Source organism: Dermacentor andersoni, chromosome 1, assembly GCF_023375885.2.
Source record: "Dermacentor andersoni chromosome 1, qqDerAnde1_hic_scaffold, whole genome shotgun sequence".
NCBI lineage: Eukaryota > Metazoa > Arthropoda > Arachnida > Ixodida > Ixodidae > Dermacentor > Dermacentor andersoni.
The window spans coordinates 158,557,279-158,582,596 of NC_092814.1; the positions used below are offsets into that span (position 1 = coordinate 158,557,279).

Consider the following 25,318-nt stretch of genomic DNA (forward strand, 5'->3'; position numbering starts at 1 on the left):
AGCGGAGGATTAGAGTTCGTGATAAATATGTATTTACCTGCCAAAATATCACCTCCCACCCCGACTATTGTCCGCGGTGGAAAGGGCAGAATGGAGCAAGATTACGGCGTAAAGAAGCTAAAACTGCATCGCCAGGCCCATTTCCGCGAGGTACTTGAGACGCGAGTCTTGCACGTGCTTGCGCTGCTAAGGTTCTCCGCTCTGATGCGCCCATTCGTGGATGGTCGTCGGACGGGTTTTGGCTGAAACTTTTGGGATGCACGCAGCGCGTTGTTTCGCAAATGCCGAGCACTAGCTCCCGCAGTAACTGGGTAGATGTAGTTCTTAACTATAAACGTCAAATATGGCCCGGAACACCGTTTTCCAAGCGATGTGTGTTACGATGCCTCTCTCTGCAGCCTATTCCCTCACACCACGAACAAATTAACGCTCAGAAAGGTATAGTTATAGTTAGAAAGTTATAGCACAGGCATCAATGCTATAAAAATTTGCCGTGGTTGAACGCGGTTAAACCAAGTTTGTTGAGCGATAGCTCGGTCTTGCTTGCTTTGTGAAAGGACGAGACCAGCAACTACCGCATCTATAATTGCACCACAACACACAGACGCTGCTCGGCGCCGTCGCGCTGTCGGGTGAACGCGCAGTGAAGTTGGATGCAGCCAGCGCCTCTGGCAGTGGTGGCAGGAAAGACTGACCTTGAACCTCTGTTTGTTTTCACTCCACAACTCATTAAGCACGCTAAGTCTCCGTTTGACCTTGACTGAGCTTGAAGGTCAGACTTAGGAACCAGGCGTTTTCTGGGTTTGTGCCTGGAGTAGCAGAGCTATCGCTTTAAAAATTAGTGCCGAAGCCTCGAATGCCTCGGTACTTTGCCGAAGATTGTCTCGAAACTAACTACAGTGGAACATTGGTAGGGACTGCGGTAACTGTGGTCCCTGCAGAACCCATGCGCATGCGCAGTGCAGTGAGCATGCTGAGATCGATCTGGTTACACCACTTCATATTTCACAATTTACCGTTGAAATGGAGGAACTTACGAAAAACATTGTAGACCAATTCATCTTACCCGCCGTGGTGCCTTAGCGGCTATGGTGTTGCGTTGCTGAGCACGAGGTCGCGGGATCAAATCCCGGCCGTGGCGGCCGCATTTAGATGGGGGCGAAATGCAAGAATGTCCGTGTCCCGTGCATCGTGGCCACGTTAAAAATCCCCTGGTGGTCCCCGGAGGCCCCGCTACGGCGTGCCTCATAATCGAATCGTGGTTTTGGCACGCAAAACCTGAGAATTCAATTCAACCAGGTCATATTGATGACATCATCTTAGAGCTAATTGCCCTAAAGCCGCATCAGTAAGGCATTTTCGCACTAGTCCTGTTTTCTTCATTTGTGTCAAAATAATAAGTAAAACAGCTTTCTTATAATTATTTTGTGCTATCGTACAATGTATTTGTACAATATCTAGCCATGAAAGTGTTAGCGCCACCACTCACAGCCACGGCGACGGATGTAGAACATCCTTCCTACCGCAGGCGTCACGTGGTAGGTAAGCGTGTCAGAAAGAAACTGGGCAATATATATATATATATATATATATATATATATATATATGTGTGTGTGTGTGTGTGTGTGTGTGTGTGTGTGTGTGTGTGTGTGTGTGTGTGTGTGTGTGTGTGTGTGTGTGTGTGTGTGTGTGTGTGTGTGTGTGTGTGTGTGTGTGTGAGCAGGAAGTAGTTCTTCAGGTTCGGTATTTAATAAGTGGAAAGAAGTGCAGGCCCACTTGAACAGGCAAAAAACAAACAATTAATTTCGATGTTTCTGCCGGGTTCCGGCCTTCATCAGCAGTGCGATTGCAAGCACCCAGAGCTCAATTTATAAATTTTCTCTGTAAGAGCGAAAGAGAGAAAAAAAGACAAAAAGAAAGAGTAAGCGTAGGCAGCCTTTGAATACCAACACACGTGCATTCAGTGGCGTCCACAAGGGAGGGGCGTGAGAAATATAAAATGGGAAGACGCAACCAGTGAAATACAGGGTAGAGGGTCACATGTTAGCATAGAGCGTGCGAGGAGTCGCAGCTGCCAGAAGAGTGTTGCTGTTGTTCTTTGTTTGAAGTTACTTCAACTTCTGTGAGAGCACGAAGACGGTCAATACAACCTCCCCTGTTGATGACACCCATTCTGTGACCTCCACTAACATCTGAGTTCCGCGGACTGCATTCCATTGCATTCTTTGTACAGGTACCCTTTGTATAGAAAGCAGCTTGCCCGCAAATAAAAAATATACCACCTGCCAACTTCTGTATAGATATATACATGCTCCGTTCTATGCGGACTCAAAATACCGTCGCAACTGGGAACTGTTCCCCACGTGAAGCAAGTCAGGAGCACACATAAGGTGCAAAGGTTCGTAAAGCAGCAGAAAGAAAAGCACGCTAGTCCACTCTGTGCAGCCTTTTGCAATAAAGTAACCGCGCACACATCGCACACATCGAAGATGCTATATATATATATATATATATATATATATATATTGAACTGGATTTTTCACTGGGCCAAATGTGTTTGACAGTTGAGAAGCATAACTTCGCGGTTACCTTTGGTTTCTTTACTCAATATTCTCGGTTGGTGGACCGACCTTTTTCAAGGGATACAGTAAGTTCTCGTAATGGCCTTTATATATGTTTGTTTAGGTAGAGAAAGATAAACACAAAATAAAATAATGAAAGGACAGAAAAAAGATATACAGGGAAAAAAAGAAAGAAAAACGCCTGAGGTAGAGGGCCTAGGGCCAAGGAGAATACTCGTTTCTAATGGGGTTATTCACGGCGCATTCGTCAACCGCTCATCATTGGCAGAGTACAGGTCCGTGACACGGTCCCTGTTACGCGTACTTTTACATGGTTGACGAACACGCAAGCTATTTTGTGGTGTCCTGATTAAATTGAGTAGAATGTGTTAGAGAGAGAGAGATAACACGAGGGCTGAAGAACTCACCCGTTAGTAGCGAGGTCATTCGTGGTGAATTCGTGGAGTCATTCCCCTCATCATTGGTAGTGTTCAGGTATTTGACACATTCCCCAGGACGGATGTGAAGGGGTCGTGGGGTGAGAGGCGTAAGAAAATGAATTCGTGACCCGTGCTTTTACATGGCAGACGAACACGCAAGCCATTTGGTGGTGTCCTGATCAAACAAAGACGTTCACGTGGACGTGACGCGTACGGCAGAAAGGATGTTCCACATCCGCCGCTAAGGCCGTGAGTGGTGGCGCTGGCTAACACTCTCGGGTTAGTTCTATACTCGTTGACAACTTTTTGTGGCTATGAAGCGAAAGCTACAGAGGCAAAGCGCGTACAAGCGCTTCTGAAAAGAGTCTCGTGTTTTAATCCACGTTAGTCTAGGCTGGAAAAGAGAAAACATAAACACCTTATTAGCAGTAGTTCAACAATGCGGCAACACACACCACTGAGTTTAAAGGTTTACCTATTTTGCGCCTTTTCCCTTTCCCGTCTGGGGAATGCACGTGGCAGCTGCGTTGATTCAGCTTCTGTTCCGAGCAACCAAGAGCACTGGCAAACGCTGCCGGACTACTCGGCGCGGTAACACACGTGCAGCAGCCACGCGCGCGTAGCTTTCCCTTCATAGCCACAGAAAGTTGTCCGCGAGTATAGAAGATAAACATACATGCCCCAGAAAGTGGATGGGGAAATAGCGCCGCGGTAGCTCAGGTGGTAAGAACATCGCACGCGTAATGCGAAGACGTGGGTTCGTATCCAACCTGCGGCCAGTTGTTTTTTCATCCACTTTCATTTCCATTTATTTAACGCTTCTTTATGTCATTTAAGCACTGCAGATAATTTCCCCTATGCTGTCCTTCGTGGCATTGTTTGTTGGCTCGCTATAATATGACTAATAAGAAACGGGCTCCTCGGTTTTCGTTCTTCTATATGTATATATATATATATATATATATATATATATATATATATATATATGTGTGTGTGTGTGTGTGTGTGGATATATTGTAACGCCTTGGTTGAGGCGAAAAACGAGAAGGACAACGGTTCTCTTTTTTTTTTTGGAGGGGGGGGGTGGGGGAGGGCGCAGGACGAAACCGGTGCTGGACTGTTTTTGCTAGACTCATCCATCTCAGCCATCATCTGTAAATAAACACGCCTCGTCCGTAACAGTTTTGTGGCGGAGGTGCTGAGTACTCAGCCAAGCAGCATGGTTCTGCAACCACCAGATCTACGCCGAAGCCGCCGCCTTGCTGGCCTGCCCCCGTTGCCGCTGGTGGTCGAGATGTCTCACGGTGAAGACGGAACCCGGAATGTCCCAGTTCCTGCAGCTGCAGCCCCTGCGCTGGTTACAGCGGCCCCTTCGGTATCTGCCTCAACCGCGTCTGGTCCCTGGCAGCGTTAGTACCTGATATAGAGCCTCGTACATTCGGTGGCAAATCTGGCGAGCACGTGGATGAGTGGCTCACACACTACAGGCGGGTGAGCAACTATTACCATTGGGATGCAGTAACTCAGCTGTCCAACGTCGTGTTTTTTTTAACGGACACGGCGCTTGTGTGGTTTGACAGCCATGAGGACACCCTCGGGACGTGGGATCGGTTCGTGTCCGGAATAACGGAATGTTTTGGGGACTCAGTCGCGAAGAGGAAGCAGGCTGAACAACCGCTGCTGCAAAAAGCCCAAGTCCCAGGCGAGACGTGCATGACGTATATTGAGGCTATATTGAAGCACTGCAAGACCGTCAACCCTCGCATGTCAGAGGAAGATAAGGTCGGCCACCTCTTAAAAGGAATCGCCGAAGATGTATATCATTTCCTCATCTGCAAAGAGAACCTTGGTACAGTAGCTGACGTCATGCGGCATTGTCGTACATTCGAGAACCTGAAAATTCGGCGCATCGCGCCTAAATTAGGTCGATTACCGAATGTGACTACCGTTTCAAACGTTGACGACCACAGGTCCTTTGATCTCGCGTCTACAATACGCGATATTGTGCGGGTAGAGCTCACCCGACACGCGCACTCGACACCTTATGATGCTGCGCCGATTCCGGGCCCCTCTCATCATGGTTCTATCGCTGCAACTGGCGTCGAGGACTACAACTACAGTTCTCGATCGCCACCGAGGCCGCAGCGTAATCACTACCGAGAGTCGAGGTACGAACACCGCTTCAGCTATCCTCGTCAGCAGGACGTTACACACCAGGATTCGTGTGAAGATGCGTTTGTTCCCCAGCGCCGCGACAATGCTTTTCAGGAGTACAATGCATATCGCCAACCTCCTGTGTGTTAGTGTTGTGGTCCTACCGGGCACATAGCTCGGTTCTGTCGTCGGCGCAGGGAAACATCACGATATCAATGTTTCCTGGCGCCGGCAATGGTCACAACAACGATCCCTGGTCCGCCTATTCCGGAGCACCTCACGGCAAGCGAATCGGCGCAATAGTTCTCCCGCTTCTGACCGTAGTTTGACACCGCCGTACGCCCGACTGCGCCGCTCGCCTTCACCGCGACGGCGGCTCTCATCACCGCCACCACCGGGGAACTAGCCGGAGCGTCCGATGGAGGTGAGGTCGCACAAAATGATTTATCTCAGATGCCTCCGCCAGTTACGATGCTTAAGAACAAAATACACATATTAATAGATTGAGCATGTGCAACGGCTTTAGTGGACACTGGTGCAACCATTTCTGTTATGAGTCGTTCCTTCAAAGATCACATTGGCCGCAAAGTTGTTTTCTTGGCACGAGTCAACAAGATTTCGTGGTGTCGGCGGGGAAATACTTCATCCTCTCACAGTTTGCGTCGTTAACGTCTTGTTGACAAGAAAGGTGTTCCCAACTGAGTTCCTGGTTCTGCAGCGGTGTACACACAAGGTCATTCTCGGTATTGACTTTATCCAAGAGTGTGGTGTTTTCGTCGACTGTGGCACGGGTGAACTTTCAGTCAGCAGTGAAGTTGTTCCTGCCCTCGGTGACGAACTGCCGTCCGCGGAAGACACACTGGTTGTTTCCGAAGAACTGACAGTGTCACCATGGTCCATGCGGTCAGTTACCGTGTTCGCTTCCGCCTCTGCCGTATCTCCCTTTGACGGTGTCGTTCAACCTCTCACTGGTCAGTGTGCTAAGAAAGACATCTTAGTGCCTCGCTGTATTGTGTCAATTAACAACCGAGCCACGTTTTTGTGGGCACTTAACTGTTCGCCAGTGCCTCGAGGAATGAAGCTCGCCGTCTTTGATGATGCCATCGAAAATTCTATCGCTGCCGTTGCCGACGAAACAGGTCAAAAACGCTTGACCGGTTCCGAATGCAGTTGCTCCTATGAGTCGCAGACTCTGAGCTTGGTTAGTAAAAACCTACGGTCACATGAGTGACAAAAATTGGTCGAGTTTCTGGACATGCTTCTTTGTTTCACTGCTGCGAAAAGGAGAAGCGACCATCTTTACCCTGCTCTCGAGCTCAGCACAGGATCGGTACAAGCTCTGCTCATCCGGTCCGGCAAAAACCTTACCGAGTGTCGTCATAGGAGCGGAAAGTTATTGCCGAACAAGTTCGGGATATGCTGCAGAAGTGCGTTATTGAAGAATCGCGCAGCCCTTGGGCAGCACCCGTCATTCGGTTTAGGAAGAAAGACGGTTCTTGGAGGTTTTACGTTGATTATAGACGACTAAACACCTTCACCAAAAAAGATGTATATCCATTGCCTCGGCTAGACAATCTCATCGACTGCCTGCATTCGGCTTCCTACTTTACTTCGCTAGATCTACGATAGGGGTATTGGCAGATCCCCATGCACCTTGCTGACAAGAAGAAGACTGCATTCGTGACGCCCGATGGACTGTATCAATTTGATGTTATGTCGTTTGGGCTTTGCAATGCTCCCGCTACTTTCGAAAGATTTATGAACTCGATTCTTTGCGGTTTGAAATGGGAGGTATGTTTGTGCTATATAGATGACGTTGTCATTTTCGGACGTACTTTCGAAGAGCATAACGCCCTTTTAAGTCTCGTTTTATACTGCGTCGAAAAAGCCGGCTTGGTTTTGAATTCTAAGCAGTGCCGGTTTGTCTAACGACAGGCATTAGTACTTGGTCACCTGGTTGACAAATATTGTGTCAGCCCAGAGCCCCGGGAAATGGAAGCAGTCAGTGTCTTTAAGGCACCTCAGACACTAAAAGAACTCCACAGCTTCCTGGGATTATGCTCCTACTTTCTACGGTTCTTTCCCAGATTCGCGGACATTGCTTATCCATTGACAAGTCTCTTGCGAAAAGACACTCCATACGAGTGGGCACCTATTTGCGACGCGGCATTCTCTCAAGTTTCTGCTGACATCAGAACCCATTCTTCGTCACTTCGATCCGTCTCTTCCTACAGAAGTGCACAGTGACGCCAGCGGAATCGGCATCGGAGGAGTGCTTGTGCAGCACCATAATAATGAAGAGTATGTGGCTGCCTATGCGAGCCGTTCTCTCAGCATGGCTGAACGAAACTACGCTGTGACAGAGAAAGAATGCTTAGCGGCTGTATCTGCTGTTCAGAAGTTTTGTTGCTACCTCCACGGGTGCCCATTCACCATTGTAACCGACCATCATTCCTTATGTTGGCTTGTTACCCTCCGTGACCCCTCCGATCGTCTAGCACGCTGGGCTTTACTGCTCCAAGAATTTGACTTCATTGTTTCGTACAAAAGTGGAAGACGTCATGTTGACGCTGACTGCCTTTCTCGCCGTCCTCTGTCCACAACGGAGGATAACGCGGATAATCTCGACACATGCTTTGCTGCTGTTTCTCACACGTTTCCTGACGCCACCGTTTTCCATCGGGAACAGCGCAATGACTCATGTTTGGACCCCCTGTTCGCCGATGTCTACAGCCCCAAGGCCAGTGGTCGCTTTTGTCTTCGCGAAGGACTGTTATGCAATACAAATTACTCAGCAAGTGGCGCGCAGTATTTACTGGTTGTTCCCGAAAGCTTGCAATGTGACGTTCTCCGTGTCATGCATGATGATACGACGTCAGGTCATCTTGGATTCATTCGCACCTTACATCGAATACAGGAGCGGTTTTACTGACCTAAGATGCGACATTCTATTAAACAATACGTGTCGAGCTGCGACAAGTGCCAGTGTCACAAGCGACCTACAGGCGCTCCGCAAGGCCTTCTTCATCCTGTAGCGCCGCCTACTACACCTTTCGAGCAAGTTGTTGTCGACCTGCTAGGACGATTTCCACGATCTTCTAACAATAATCGCTGGGTCATCGTCTGTGTCGACCACATTACCAAATACGCCAAAACCGCTGCGATATCTTCCTCCGCAGCCGCTTGCGTCGCAGCCTTCTTGTTACGCTACGTAATTCTTCGCCACAGTCCGCCTCGTGTAATCATCAGCGACTATGGTCGCCAATTCGTCGCCGACGCCGTGGAACAATTGCTTAACTCTGCACTACGCAGTTTCGCCACTCAACACCATATCATTCCCAGACGAGCGACCTTGTCGAACGTACCAACCACACCCTGAACAACATGCTGGCTATGTAGGTATCATCCAATCACAAGAACTGGGATGACATCTTACCGTTTATCACCTACGCCTACAATACAGCGAAGCACGAAACCACGGACTTGACACCTTTCTACCTGCTCTACGCACGGGCACCGCGCAGCTGTCTCGATACCATTTACCCTTTTACCCTCCATACAGAGGACTCCGTTGCCGAAACATTGTGCCGTGCTGAAGAAGCCCAACAAATTGCTCGTCTGCGTACATTGGCATCACAAGATCGCTCCAAAGAGCGGTATGACCACCGCCACGACTCGGTTTCATTCGAAAAAGGTGACTTGGTGTGACCCCTCAGCGCAGACGCGGGTTACGCCAAAAGTTCTTGGCTCAGTAAACCTGTCCCTTCACAGTCATTGACCGCATTAGTGATTTAACGTATGTGGTCGCCCGTGTAAGGTCACCAGGACGCCGCTCTAGTGCTGCTCAACTTGCGCACGTTACGCACCTCGAGCGGTATCACACTATCACTCAGTCCTTACTACCATGGTGGGCTTCGTCGGCGAAACGGGGAATGTAACGCCTTGGTTGAGGCGAAAGGACGACGAATTTCCGGGGGACGGATCGCAGAATGAAACCGGTGCTGGACTATTTTTCCTAGATGAAATTACTTGTGCTGACTAATTGAATCAAAGAAATGATAAATTAATGGCAAAGAAAGCGGATGAAAACACAACTTGCCGCAGGTGGGGAACTATCCCACGTCTTCGCATTACGCGTGCGATGCTCTAACCAGTTGAGCTACCGCGGCGTCGCGGTAGCTCAACTGGTTCAAGTAATTTCCCCTATGTTGTCCTTGGTGTTGATACGATTAATAAAAATCGGGCCGCTCTGTTAACCCCTTTCTTCTCGTTCATCATATATATATATATATATATATATAGCACCTTCAATGTGTGCGCGGTTACTTTATGGCAAAATGCTGCAGAGAGTGGACTAGCGTGCTCTTCTTTCTGCTGCTTTACGAACCTTTTGTAACTTATCTGTGCTCCTCCCTTGCTTCACGTGGGGAACAGTTCCCAGTTGCCGTGGTATTTTGAGCCCGCATAGAACGGAGTACGTCAGGCTTGTTAGCTTGTTTTCTTTATTAGGAAATTGTTAATACGAAAGCTCTTAATTTACGGAATGCCTTGTAAGTGATGGACAGTAGTGTTCGACGTAACGCAACATATATAAACAACAAGAAACGGTCGGCCAGAAATTAAAACATCGCCAGATCTCAGCATCATGTAATCTCCATCTTTTCATGACGATGGCAAAAACGGCGATGAAACACACAGAAACACATCAGATACCTTTTTTGTTGCAACAATATGTACAGTAAAGCACTTTAATAATAAAGCCGTCGCGAAACAGATAAGAAATAACAAAAAAATGATCGCTACATCAGCACTATCGCTTTAATTAGCGCTAGTTCATCATTTGGCCCGTACTTCTACGGCAAGGATTTTTCTCTCAGCACAATTCGATTATGCTTTCTTTCAAATAGGTGAAAATAGCCTTTATCCATTCATCACAATCTACCATAATCACTTATGTTGTTACTAATGCAGTAAGTAATTGTATATATTCGTTTTCATTAACTGTAGACGCATTCGCCATATCAGAAAAAAAAAAGGACACCGAAGTCTGTGGGGCTCCAGGGTTAAAATTTGGACTGGAACTTCCATTCACTATATATGCAGGCTGTATGTTTAACGAGATTATACGGCATTGCTAAACGAAAAACCGCCAGCATTATCGAGCCCGCACGGTCACTAAGGATAACACCAGAAACAAAACAGTTACATTTCGCTTATGAATGCACTGTTTATTTGGTTCGAGCGTTTCATTCGCCTAAATGAGAAAGAACAAACTTCCATGCTATAAAAGCTGGAACGTCCAGTGCACATACCCAGTTGCCTAAGAATGAGGTAGCCTAAATTAAGAAACTCGACTGTGCTACCTAAGAAACTCGAATATATATATATATATATATATATATATATATATGCAGCAGCCTATTTTATGTGACGAAGGCCTCTCCCTGCAATCTCCAATTACCCCTGTGCTGCGCCAATCGATTCCAACTAGCGCCCGCGAATTTCCTAATTTCATCGTCCCGCCTAGTCTTCTGCCGTCCTCGACTGCGCTTCTTTTCAGTTGGCACACATTCTGTAACCCTAATGGTCCAACGGTTATCTAACCTACGCATTACATGACTGGCCCGGCTCCATTTTTTTTTTTTTTTTCGCTTTATGTCAGTTAGAATATCGGCTATCCCCGTTTGCTCTCTGATCCACACCGCTTTCTTCTTTTCTCTTAACGTTATGCCTAACATTCTTCGTTCCATCGCTCTTTGCGCGGTCCTTAACTTGTTCTCGAGCTGCTTTGTCAGTATCCAAGTTTTTTCCCCATATGTTAGCACCGGTAAAATGCACTGATTGTACGCCTTTCTTTTCAATGATAATGATAAGCTTCCAGTCAGGATCTGGCGATGTCTGCCGTATGCACACCAAGCCGTTTTTGTTCTTCTGTAAATTTCCTTCTCATCATCAGGGTTCCCTGTGAGTAATTAACCTAGGTAAACGTACGCCTTCACAGAGTCTAGAAGTTGACTGGCGATCCTAAGCTCTTGTCTCTTGTTCCCTTGCCCGGGTATCTTTGTCTTCTGCATATTAATCTTCAACCCCACTGTTACACTCTCTCTGTTAAGGTCCTCAATCAGTTGTAATTCGTCCCCAGTGTTGCTGAACATGATTATGTATATATATATATATCATCCTTTCCACAGCGTTGGACAGTGATTGTACTAGAGCTAATGAGAAGGAGGGAATGGGGGGGAGTGAGGAGGTAAGTGGCCTCGTATTTTTTCTGGGAACGCAGCGAGCCTAAGCGCTAGGTAGACGGAAGTTGTATGCCTCATTTAACCTACAGTGGTGCCTTCGATCAGTCAGACATGGTTTGAACATTTCGCGCTTGTAAGAAATTGGCGGCTCTGCTACCGCCGCAATGCAATTCTTGGGAATACAAACGAAAGTAAGCAAGAAAGAATAATTGCAGATGTAGACGAAAGGGATGGACGCATATACGATCGTTATGACGGGCTGAAAATCTGTGTGTTAACTTTACAGCTAGGTGTTGTTGCTGCTTGCTTTCCCTTATCGTTTGCGTGAATACTGTAAACAAAAAAAAAAACCTTGCCGTCATTTTTCTCTGTACCTTCTGTGCGGAAATTTCGCATCCTCAAAGAGAGCCCGTTTTGGCAGTGCGCCTCGTAAGTTGCTGTAGAGAAGTTATTGAACACAAGTTCTACACTTGTAGTGTTATCGAGTGTGTAGTGCCAACATCTATTCGAGTATTAGGTTCCCCGAATACGTTTCCAAGATCTGTATCAGCTAGCTTCTATGTATTCTGGGCTTATAAAGAGGGAATCGCGGCAAGTGCTGATGTTTGGAATTAGCGTTATTTTCCTAATGTTGTCACTAGAAAGCATGTGCAAGGTATGTCGGTAGTGTATTTGCAAAGCCCTTTTCGTAAAGATGTCGTGATGCACGACATAGTGTCAATTCTCGGTTGCCCTAGCCTCTTGTTTCCCGCATCTTACGCATGCACGCGGTCTTGAGCGCGCCTAGGTACACGATATATTTTCGCTGAACTTGAACAGCGCTTAACACTTGCGCGTAAAAATAAAAAAGGGAAAACTTTTTCAGCGCTTACCGAAAGGCCCCGAGTGTCGTATGATACGCTCGTCGCGTCTTCCTGTCTCTTGTCGTCCGAAAATTCGCGTTCCCGGGTGGCTATTCAGAATGTTCAGTCGCACCGCCGTCTCACTACCGCGCTGAAATTCGCACAAAGCAGGCGACCTTGACGGCTCTCATATATATATATATACATATATATGCGCGCGCGCATGTGTGTGTGGTACTATCAGCGTCAAATGAAAGTTGAACAGCGGAGCGCGTGGCCCAAGCATAAGTGAAGATATAGTGCGCGCCGTCCAGTCATCACCATTGACAGGCGCGCACATCCGGTTTGGCCGCACTGCGCGATCCCCCTCTAGTGAGATAATTTCGCTTCTGTTATGGCTCTTACATTTGAAAGGGAGAAAATGAAAAATAAAAATGAAGCTAAAGTATTGCAGTTTACGGCGAGTCTTGTCAAGTGCTGTCGGCGCGAATAGCGGTGCGCGTGGTGCAGTTTGCACCGTCATTGCAAGGTAGATTCGCCTGCACGGTCCGCGTGGGCGAATCTACCTTGCGATGACGGTGTTAACTGCACCACGCGCACCGCTGTTCGCGCGGACAGCACTTGTGGTTTCGGCGATATGTGCGACAAGACTCGCCGTAAACTGCAATATTTTAGCTTCATTTTTATTTTTCATTTTCTCCCTTTCAAATGTAAGAGCCATAACAGAAGCGAAATTATCTCACTAGAGGGGGATCGCGTAGTGCGGCCAAACCGGATGTGCGCGCCTGTCAATGCTGATGACTGCACGGCGCGCACTATATCTTCACTTATGCTTGGGCCACGCGCTCCGCTGTTCAACTTTCATTTGACGCTGATAGTACAGATGGACTGTGTCTGAAGGTAGAGGAAGACGAAGATTAAAGGCAGTGTTTGGGTGACCATCTTTGCCGTGCCAGTAGATCACAAACATATACATCAACCATGTTTGTCTGCGTGCGCAACATTCTACTCGCGTCACACAAGTTGCCAAGATAAAGACCTGGCAGCCACCTCATCGGCTTCACATCATCATGAAAGTACTCAACACCACGCCGTGAACACCAGCCCATAGATCCACCGCCTACACAGAGCAGCGTCATGACCCCATCATCAAAAGCCTTGGGCCCAAGTACACCGGATCTGTGGATGACGGGCCCGTAGAAGACAGGGTCCGCCTCTTCGAGCTCCACGAAACCGCTGCGTCATGATCGAAACAGGATATTGTCACGTAGTGGTGACGTTGAAGAACACAGTAGCAATACTGTAAACGACAAAACTAACTTTTATTGGGCGAACCTGTGCCCACAAAACAGCAGGCTACCCTTATAGCACAACGATAGCGGTGAACACGGTCGGCGACCGTCGAAAATCTGATCAGCCGGTCAAGCGCGTCGGCTTTTATACAGCAGTCGTCGAACGTTCCAGACTAATCGTTGGGACCCGCGTGCCTTACACAAAGTTCTACACCATTCACGTCACGCGATGAAATCAGATAACACAAGGTTCGGCGACAACAGACAGCGGATAGAAGCATCGATAACTTTCCAGAAGCTTCGGATACATGCAGGCGCGTCCCGCGCTGTGCGATAACATTTGTTAGGCGGCGAAACGTGGCTAGGCAATCAAAGCTTCGCTCTGAAAACTTTGTCGTGAACAAAACCTTGCACGAAAAGACATACACCATTATACGCGTGAGCAATGCTCCTATGGTTTCTAAAAGTTACAGTGTATCTTGTATCTTTCTAGCGAAAACGCAATAAATATTTTCGTTATTTTTTTTCTGTATATTTTTTTCTCTTTCATCATTTGTAAGAGCATGGACGGCGAGACTTCAGCGCACCCTACAGCTACCCATCACCCCCCGTGCATTCCTGGACTTGCGGGGAGTCTGCTGCTTCGCATCCTGTTCTTCATTACCACAATCCTCTTCATTATGTCGGCGACGTTCATAAACATGGTACGTGTGTTGCGCATCAAGGCAAGTAATAAAAATGTAGCAAAAGTGGAAGAGAATAACTTTGTTATACGCGAAAGGCGAGAAAGGGAAAACATAAGACACCTGCTTACGAAAGAACAAGACAGAACAGCACATTTACAGCTCTCAGCGTCTTGCATCACGTCATCTGCGGAGAGAGTTGCGTATCTCTCCTAATATTTCAATGAATAAAATGAACGAATAAAAACTGGGATGTAGAGCCTGTGGTTACTTATGGTAGCAGTTTCTTACGGTGAACACTATTCTCACTCAGCAGAGCCAAATAAACAAGCAATATTTATGTTTTATTGTTATTCAATAGCAGAAGAGTTACAAGTCAAAAAGTCAATCACATCAGTAAGTGAAATAATAGCCTAACGTACAGTAATCAGCCGGTCGCAGCACCACTAATGACGCTTGAGATCAACGATGACTTAGAAATGGTGATCGGAATAGCCGCACGCAATACAGTGGTAGTTGACGTAAATTTCAGAGCGTGGCCTTGTCATGTTGTCATAAATTAATGTTCCCGGACGCCTAACCAAAAACAAACAAAAAAAAATGTCCACCACTTCCGAAACAATTCTGTAAAGCGTCCTTGCTTCGCCGTCTACTTGCAGTGCTGTTCAATTCTGCTGCTTACCTTTGATTTTTAGAAAATCGGACTTATACAGGGTCTGTGAGATAAAATTGGAACATTCTTAATTTTGCTAAGCCAGCAATACGGCTGTAATAATCTGTCATGTAGCGCCTGCGCGCCTACGGCATTCAACAACGAAGGAGTCATTAATGAACAGACCCAGTTTTGTTCGACACTCCGCTGATGAAAGGAGCGTCGATACTCTTTCTCTTTTCTTCAGAATGTTGTTCAACAGTTTTAGCATGATTGGGCTTAAAAGCATGCACCAAAATGACATGCTAAGAAGTATGAGAAATATATGAGTCGGTAAACCGGAAAAAACGACTGAACCACGAGATATATATATATATATATATAATTTATTTGAACAAAGGCAGAGAGGTCGGCCTGAGCTAACGCGCTCTAGCCTGCTACTCTGCACAGGGGGAGAGGGAACAGGGACATAAAGGTGTGATGAGGAATGATGGTGATGGTGACATAGAAAGAGGGATGCGCAACAGTGAAAGCAAGTTCAACATTCTGATAATAAACATTCAGAAAGCTCATTCATGAAGCCACTATCTGGTTCTTAACCACGAAGAAAATAATAAGGACAGCGCTAAATACGGAAAATTGAAAAGAAGAACTAAACTCAAAAACGTCAAGTTAATGTCAACGAAAGTAATGGGATAGTGAATACATTGTCAGTTGAGCCACCATGCTAGCGAATGGTGAAATCCTAAGCTAGCGAGTCGGTAATATGTGTTCGAGCATGAGTCGGCTCAGGCCAGAAGAGCGAAAGCTGCCTCATAAAGAACGCACCCTACGACTGGCCTCGCTAATTCGGTTCGCCACGGACCCTCGCCTGAAAGCCCACTCGAATCCTGCGTCTGGGGTGCATTCGAAGCAGAGGCGAAGGAGCAATATGGTAGTACTAAGAACGCCTGCGAGCTCTGCATAAAGTAGGTGATGGTTCGCGTGGACGAGAAGCACGTGTAAACCCACCTACCCGAGATTCGGGCCCAGGCTTAAGAAATATTTTGTCTCTTGTGAAGACTGTTTCAAATTATTTAGAAATTGCTTATTATGAGCGAGCTTTATAGAAATTAGCGATTTCTGCAAGACATCTCTCGTGCTTTTTTTTTTTTTGGCTTCGCCAATTTTTTCCTGTTTCTGCTCGAAGACATTGTATATAATTAATATGCCTTCCGATATTTCCTGGCGACATAAAAGCCTGTTCGTAGAATGTGCGTACAGCTCGTGTACGTATATATAGCAGTAGTCTCTTTTTCAGATTACTTGCGGAAGCACAGACGGAGAACGCATCATTTTGGCTAATAATGACAGCAACGGAAACTTCACGACTGCACTAATTGAGGAAGTTCCTTACGACTGTGGACTCGTCCGTGTAAGTAGCTTATTTTCCAATATTAAGACTGAAAGAGCATGAAGCGTTTGTTTTCACTGTCATTAAGGCCAACCGTATCGTGTTTATCTCTCATCTAGCAATGATCCACCTGTGCTGATTTCTTTTTCTTTCTTTAACGTTAGCTGTTCGTCTGGCATCAAGGAAAGAGCTGACAAGCGGACCTTTTTTTAACGCTGGCGAGGTGTGGAATACAATCAACGTACAAACCCGCCGTGGTTGCTCAGTGGCTATGGTGTTGGGCTGCTGAGCACGAGGTCGCGGGATCGTATCTCGGCCACGGCGGCCGCATATCGATGGGGGCGAAATGCGAAAACACCCGTGTGCTTAGATTTAGGTGCACGTTAAAGAACCCCAGGTGGTCGAAATTTCCGGAATCCTCCACTACGGCGTGCCTCATAATCAGAAAGTGGTTTTGGCACGTTAAACCCCATAATTTTTTTTTTAAGCACTAGCCAACACATCTCGTATTCTTGGCCTAGGAAGGACCTACAAATCGCGTTGAGCACACCATGCACCGCACAAAAACTACAACTAGCTTTGAACTTCAGAATGTGGCAACGACAAGGCAACTTATCAATAGGCGGTACCAGTCCAGTTGAAAACCTGTAAAGTCATAAATGTCATTCAAGTGTATTCTCAAATGATTGGATTGCGCCACTCTTGCATGGCGCTATCGTTGTAACATACGACTTTGACGAATATCTTCGATCCTGCGCACGCCGTTGGGCTCTGCCTGACGGGCGATTCACCAGATGGCAGAGCGAGCTGCAGCCGCTCGCTCTGCCTTTTGCGTTGTCGGGGATCTGCAGACGGCCGTGGACGACGACGAATAAGATGCAACGCGCTTCAATTACCCGTCTGACAACGATTACGACATCCCCCCAGGGTATGAGGTGGAGTTCGCCTACGAACCCGATGAAGAAGTGTAGTGTCAGCACCATGGTGCCACTCAGAAAAGTACCGTCATCGCACGACAAAGTGGTGTCATCGAGAAAGAACACTGAACGCAATGCGCGTGAAACGATACTTTAATGAGAACTCCGCCAATAAAACTCAGCTGAGAGATCTCAATATGGCCGGTTCGTCGTCTTGCGTCGTTGCGACCTCATAAGCCGCAACATTACACTCGGAAACATGACGCAGCAGCACTAAGCTCAGCAACATTTCGCCACAACACTAAACTCAGCGACATGGCTCAGCGACACACACAGCGACGAGTAATGCTCTCGCATTTGCACATCATAGGAATTGCTTAGGTGCCCCCTTAGTTTATCGCGTTCACTCTAGGTCCTATTATCCATCTTCTTTCAGACAAATTAGGAGCTCCAGTGCATAGTTTTTTATCATTGCAGCATTAAATAAAGAGTTTGCGGTTGTGGCTTATTTGTTTTCGCTCAAATTTTGCAGCATAGTGGAATTTTTAATGTATTCAACATCTTGGCATAGTTATTCGCATAGTTTGTCCGGGCATTTAGTTGCTGACATCTCAGCAAAACCCGCTTAAAATGCATCTACCAATGCACGACAGTTTTAAGATTGGCCGAGCTAAGTACGTCACTTTGTCTACATCACGTATATCGCGAAAAAAAAAAGACACACCCACTTACACTAAACCAGGAGAGTGCTCACGTTGACACGTTCAAGTTATCACTTTTCCCACGTGCGGTCAAAGAATGGAGATAGTTTCCTCTCCGTCACTTTCCTCTTTCATTAATCTACTAGAGACATCAAACACAGAAGACGCCACTTAACACACCCGCATATCTTCACTGTAATACTTGTGTTTCCTGCGCATAAATTTTCTCCATTTCAATCCCCAAACTTCTGCGATGGTATCTGTATCACTTATGTAATTTTACGTGATCCATTTATTCATTATTTCTATATAAATTTTAGTAATGCTATATTGGTTATTGAGTAGTGTTATACTAACCAAAAGTATTGTATTTCACATTGCCATCGGTGATTTTTTGCAATACTTCAAGTAGCTTTTATTTTTTTTACGATCCAGTATGAGCTGCTTGTTTCCTTTGTAAAACTGCCTAATACCCACCTGCGTTGGTCTCACTGAGACGGGCAGTATCGCAAATAAATAAAACCAGTTCACCTTCCTTAGCAGCTCACTTCTCCGAAGGCCATTCACGCTTACGGCGTATTTTTTTTTTTTTTTTTTCTCAGACGACGCAAGCAAGCAAGGACAAATGTTTGTGAACGATGTGGATTTTTTTTTTTTTTTTGTAAATGCAGTTTTGTTGCGAACTTCGAGCGAGAACACCGCAGCGGTATAAGTTAAAAACCTTCACTTAATGTAGTCAGAATAAAAATGCTGGCCCGTGTAGAATTTCCTTTAAGAATAACGATCCTTGAAGTTTGGACATTCCCATTCTACGCAGTTCCCAGTATATGGTCCCACTTTTTGTCTGTTTTTGACACAGTTTTGCCGCTTGTTGTCTTCTTTAGACACGTGCGTTATTGGCTGGGTGGCCCTCCATTTTGCTTCTGAACTTTTAAAGAGAATACAAACGCAGACCATTTTATTCAAATAACTGCCAGCAACTGCAGACGAAACATTCATTGAAATGACGCCCTATTTTCTCTTCCATGTTGAACAGTACCAGCTACCATGCTCAATGCTAGCGCTGACAGCTGTGTCGGTGTACCTGAGGATAAATTTCCTCTTGAAGCTGCTGGCGATGATCAATGGATTGGCATCATTTTCCCTGGCATTCATTTTATTTCGGTCGGACCTCTACGGGGACCCTCTGGAGCCTGAACCTGGGTACGTGAAGCGCTTTCTTTTACGACGCCGCTCTCGTTCTGACACAGTGAACTTTACTCGCACGTGGCAGCTGGTCAGCTTTAACAAAGTAATTGAATATTTCGCTGCACCTCAGAGCGCTTCATTATGTTTTCAGTGTGTTCTTTATGTATTCAAATGCAGCCGCTCGTACATATCGAATTCTAAGAAGCACGCTCAGCTGCCACCTGTAAATTATTCCTTGCTGTAGCCACAGTTTCGTATTTTCTAATTTGTAAGAGATACCGTAATGTAACAATACGGAACGAGCAGCCACCCTAAGTAATAACGTTAAATGGAGCGAAACAGTGAGTCGTCAAAATACGAAGCCGAACCTTTTTTGCCGAAAACCCATACCTGCGCTGTGTATGCGTTTTCTTTCCCTCGGTCCTTGTTAGTTCACGCTGCCTAAGTCAAAGCATATTTTTCTTCTTCGATATCCGATATCCGCATGCAAGAGAATAACAAGATCTTGCTTACCCAAAGATATTTCATTTTAGACAAAGGCACACGGGAAGGCTACATTCCTTAATTATACTTATATTACAAATTGAAGCCGTCTGCGTGCACGTATGCGCTTGTTTGTGAGTTGTGTGCGCTGCCTCTTAGCTAGAAGAAATAAATTGTGCGCTACTCACAAACTCAAGTAATGTTTAAGTGCAGCCAGTAGCGAAAGTCCGGGTATCACTGGGGTCGTCAAATAACCAGAGTTTCTTCGTAACTTGCGCGCACCGAATCGGTAGCACACCAGGCTCAGAAAAGAAATAATACTTGGATTTGCTTTTTTTCGTTGCTTCCCCGTGCCGTCTTTTGCTCCTGACGGTAATTACTAAATATGCGCGATACCTGGCTATCGTGTCGTACGGTAGGCACTACACGTTCCAGTATTGTGCATGATCGCGTATTGTATGCGTGTTGCGTGCTGTATCGTCAGGAGCAAAATACTGTATGCCGATGGTGCTGCTTAAAAAAAACGACAAAAAAATTACCGTTGTTTTTTTCAAACAAGACCCCGTGCAGCATGAAACTGAACATTGTAGTGCACACTTGCGTGTGCAAACGATGCTGTGCTCCTTCAAATTGCATGCTGTACTAGCAAGCTTCTGGAGAATTTACCTCTCTTATCAGATCCGGTCGTATATAAAAATTTTCCTCTGTCTGCACATAACCAGGACGGGAAGTATCAAAGATACATGTATCTTAGATATACTCCCTTAAGATACCCTTTAGGCATCTTGTATCTGTATCATGATACATTCTGCAAAACATGTATCAGTATCTGTATTTTCGATACATCGTACGAAGTATGGTGTCTCTTTAGATACAAGTTACACCTATGGCAATATCCACCAAGGCACCCAGAGTCACTTACAGCAGTTAAAATTTATTCTGAGACGACAGTTTTACGCTAATTTTTCTAATGACATTATACGATTGAGAAGAATAGGTAGCGAGGCACTGGAAGTGGTAAGGGAATACATCTACTTAGGGCAGGTAGTGACGGCGGATCCGGATCATGAGATGGAAATAATCAGAAGAATAAGAATGGGCTGGGGTGCGTTTGGCAGGCATTCTGAGATCATGAACAGCAGGTTGCCATTATCCCTCAAGAGAAAAGTGTATAATAGCTGTGTCTTAGCAGTACTCACCTACGGGGCAGAAACCTGGAGGCTTACGAAAAGGGTTCTACTTAAATTGAGGACGACGAAACGAGCTATGGAAAGAAGAATGATGGGTGTAACGTTAAGGGATAAGAAAAGAGCAGATTGGGTGAGGGAACAAACGCGAGTTAATGACATCTTAGTTGAAATCAAGAAAAAGAAATGGGCATGGGCAGGACATGTAATGGAAGATAACCGATGGTCATTAAGGGTTACGGACTGGATTCCAAGGGAAGGGAAGCGTAGCAGGGGGCGGCAGAAAGTTAGGTGGGCGGATGAGATTAAGAAGTTTGCAGGGACGACATGGCCACAATTAGTACATGACCGGGGTTGTTGGAGAAGTATGGGAGAAGCCTTTGCCCTGCAGTGAGCGTAACCAGGCTGATGATGATGATGATGATGATGATGATGATCATGATGATGATGATGCGATTGAGAAAATCGAATTCTGTGCGGCACTAGTATTAATAATTAACTTGCTCATTATACTCGTTAGGTACAATCTTCCAGCCACACAATGGAAGTCGATCGGGTGCTTATAGCATACCACTTTGCTAGAAACTTTCTGCTTAGAACCAGTTTCAAGAACTACCGACGTCGGTGTCGTTAAATGCATTGCTGTCCTGGATAGTTTTACACACAGTATATTATACAACGCAGAAACATATTATCCGGAACATCAATGCGCATCGCTGCAGATTTTAAGTACTTTGATTGCACATAACGACCACCTGATCTAGTCACTTTTAAGTACCCGCACAGACGCTCCGCAATAGAATTAACAACTGTAAAAAGTAGGCGCTAAAAAATTGTCAGTTTTACCCGAAGGCGAAGCGTCGAAAGCGATAGCAAGGTTTAGCGTTGCACTTAAGGTGTCGCAGAACGCTGGCGTGATGAACGTGCCAGCGGCGTTGCAGGTGTCACACCTCGGTGGTGCACGAGGTTGGATTAAAGGAAAACCGTCGGGGGACTTGGTCAGCGTTCAAAGAAAGGATTGCATAAGTCTAGCTTGATGTTCGCCACGGCGTGGTATGCACACATCTGCTCAGCACGAAAGAAAATGTGCGTGCGCACAACACCGATGCCTGCAGTGGAAGCCAGAACGCTGCACAGGCTCCGGTACAGAACCGACTGAGCGGAGGGTGAGAGTACGTCCAATTTGGTTTTGTCGCTGTTGGAACAAAACGCACTGCGCCTTGTTTTATGGGACTAATTCTGCTCGTCTCCCGGCCGCCGCTGACGCACATCTCTCTCCACGTCGGCGTACTGTTTGAAGTGACGTGGGGTAGAAGGCACTATTTGCCGTATTATTTCACGACTGCTGCGCTAAATTCGGTTAATAGTTCACCATTGTGAATCACCTAGATAATGGGAGTCTGAACAGTTGGCGACTGTCACAATTAGAGAGCAGTGTGAGAAGGTGTACAATGGAACGCGGAGCCTGCTGTCGCTCTACTGTCATTGTGCTAACTCTTAACTCCAGTCGTGTTTTACTATTTTCTACTGCTGGTTCATTTGCTCTTCTTCTAGACTATATTTAAGGGTACATTAAAGAAAACAAAGCATGTGAGCTGAATTAGTAAGTTACCCTTTTAAGACACCAAATAAGCCGCTCTTATAATACTGTGAGAAGAGGCTTGGTGTAAGGAGGCAAAAACGAAAGACCTGTGGCGACGCTACCGTGAAGTTCGTGCACCAGCTCGCCGTGATGTCATCAATTTTGAGCTCGTCTGCTCGGGCGTAGTTAATTCTTTATCGACAAAGACGGACTGCGTTGTGGTCTAAAGCAGCCAAGAACTGGACTGAGCAAGTTCCAAGAGCATATACCGAGCTGAAACGGCGCAAATACTAAAAGATACCTTAAAATTCGTGATGTCACACTGATATGCTGGCGCGGGGGTTTCGGCGTGATATTAAAATAATAGAACTTTGACCGTCCTTTTCTATTCTAATAGTCAATATATTACCGCCAAATTAGCGAGAAGACAGTTTTGAAAGAATATTCCTTATCAGTCTAAACTAATTTAGTGTTTCTCGTTAGTATTCCTTTAAAACTCAAGGTATTTGACAGAGTGACTAAATAGTAATTCACCTCTATGTGGGTACTTCGACGTTATAATAGAACATACTCAACAGTTTCTGCGCTATTTCCAAACGCTACAGACGAGTAGGCGTCATGAGCATTTTTTTTCCTAGAGCACCGCGTTCAGAGAATCGTATACCCTCATATGGATTCGAACAGCAGCTCTGCAGCACTTTGATGAACCATAAAACTTCTCTGTTTCGATTTCATTCTTTGGTGATCGATATAGTACCATAGCTGGCTTCCTCTCCATCACCCCAATATCCACTGTGCTGTTTTCCCGGTCTCAGATTCATCTGTTGCCAAATTCGGGTGATCGTCGAGATCTCCTGCACCCGTTTCCCAGAAAAATTTCGGGAAGCTTCTACCGACAAGCTGAGCGCTGCTAATGATAATCGGAATGCTATCTTATATTGAACATTGCCCCTGCTGCTACATGATCTACACTTTTTTCGTCTGACTGGTACAAATTCAAATAAGGTGCACATTTTTCACAACCATCACGAGCGACGTGTACAGCTCCAGCTTGAGCTTCGGTCTTCACTTAAAGTAACACACACTTTGAACGTTGCTGCCAATTCATTATGTTGTTGTAATGATAAGGATGGTGATGATATGACCATTCACTTTGAAAGTATGTGATAACAAAGGTCACCAAGCTTCTTCTTTTAACTTTCTAGTGTCTCTATGTTGTTAAACGCCATCATAAACTAAGATATATTTACTGCCGTTTACTGACGCCTCGAAACAAATCTGTGCAACGTGATGTATTGTGTATAAACATTGTTATCTCCTTATAACACGTGCGAATATGCATATTACGCACCGAAGCCTAATATGGCGCAATTATAAAACTATACAAGCGAACCCGTTCCAATATAATACACTGAGCCGCATTACAAACAGACTACAAAGCAGTGCGTTGTACCGATGACAAAGGTGGCATGAAAAAAATTCCTGATGCGCAGCGTACTTGTACAACTATTGCACGTCCGACCGGCCCCGTAGACTGTTGCGGAATTAATTGCGGTGCGAATCGTTGTTAGAACTTTGTATTCTTCTGTATATACGTATCAGCAGGGGAAATATGAAAAGAGGGATGCCTGGTTGGCGGGAGATAAGAAATTCGCCATAAGCACATCGGCCCGTAATCACAAAAAGCTCTTACGCTTGAGTGGCTCGCAAGGTAAAAATTCAGCCAGTAATGACGTTAAGTATATCATTAGAGAAGGCGGCTGGCCAATGGAAAAGCACTTACGAACCAATGGCTTTGTGAACTCAGCCCCTGATAACTTGCAGTGGCCTCTACAGTGCAGCTATAACGAAGAATTAACCAATGTATCGAAGTAGCTTAAGATACATATTGCAAGTATCGTATTGGACGCAATTAATCCGCTTGTATACTGTATCTGTATCTCGAATACTTATCACCTCAGTATGTTGTATCGGTATCACGATAGATTTGCAAAATACTTTTGCCCAGCCCTGGTACATACAGAACGTTCCACACAATTTGAATAAGCAGGAAAGCTCGCTTATAGAATTTCGTGTGGGCTATGATTTCTGTTACTTGCGCCGAAGATGGTGCGCAGCGCTTCAGCACGCTTGCGATTATTTCAAATAACAATCTATTCAATTTGCACTGGCCATTCATAAAAAAAAAACGGGTTCAGCTCTCCCCTCCTCATCACTGTGCACCCACCATTTATTTCCCATAGCTCAAACGAGTGTAGCTTTGTTAGTTAGCCGATGTGTCGTTCAGGCAAAGCACGCTTTACAGAGTCCAGCACAAACCTTAGCTACAAATTAACACATTCCATCATTCACCCGCCGCACTGGCTCAGGGGTCATAGCGTTCTACTGCTGTAAACGAAGTCGAGGGTTCGAGTCCAGGCTTCGGCAGCCGCATTGTCGCGCGTGCGTAATGCAAAAACGCTCGTGTACTTTGATTCAGGTGCGCGTTTGAACCCCAGCTAGTGGAAATTTATCCAAAGCCCACCCTTACGGTGTTCCTCATGGCATGTGCATTGTTTTGGGACGCTAAAACTCATAGTATTATCTAAATAAATCATTTTTATAATTTTTTGGAGGCACATTTGTACCGCGCATTCGTGCGATGACTGTCTTAGATTATTAAACATAGGGCATTCGAGACAAATTGGTTATTTTTGATGACCAAGCTTTATAGTCGTGGACATCATAATTTGCGCGTTAATCTCCAATACAATTATTAAGGGGACTTCACAAATCAACTTTTTGATGAATTACCTGAAAGCTGTGTTGAAATCGCAGAATTCAAGTCATACAGTACTCAATGCATAACAATTTGCGCGAAACTTCGTGCCTAGCACTAGTTTTGAAAAATACGCACTCAGAATATGCACCGAGATGCATTACCTGCTCCACTTAAGAACTTTCCGTACTGTATTTTTTTCCACAGTACCGAAATATATCACTACGTATCAACTTTAAC

General features: G+C 45.7%; 1 protein-coding gene and 1 non-coding gene across 2 annotated transcripts in view; one reads left to right on the plus strand and one right to left on the minus strand.

Annotated features, from left to right (window-relative positions):
• The window catches only part of Ac76E (adenylate cyclase type 2 Ac76E), an 875,452-nt gene that overhangs the window by 827,452 nt on the left and 22,682 nt on the right, over positions 1 to 25,318 (plus strand). The window contains exons 14-16 of the mRNA XM_050195342.3: positions 14,095 to 14,238; positions 16,170 to 16,283; positions 18,917 to 19,083. Of these exons, the coding sequence (XP_050051299.2) occupies positions 14,095 to 14,238; positions 16,170 to 16,283; positions 18,917 to 19,083 (425 nt within the window). The remainder of the gene's footprint in view (positions 1 to 14,094; positions 14,239 to 16,169; positions 16,284 to 18,916; positions 19,084 to 25,318) is intronic.
• On the minus strand, positions 9,252 to 9,324 carry TRNAT-CGU (transfer RNA threonine (anticodon CGU)). The gene has a single exon. It is a non-coding gene; the product is annotated as a tRNA-Thr (tRNA).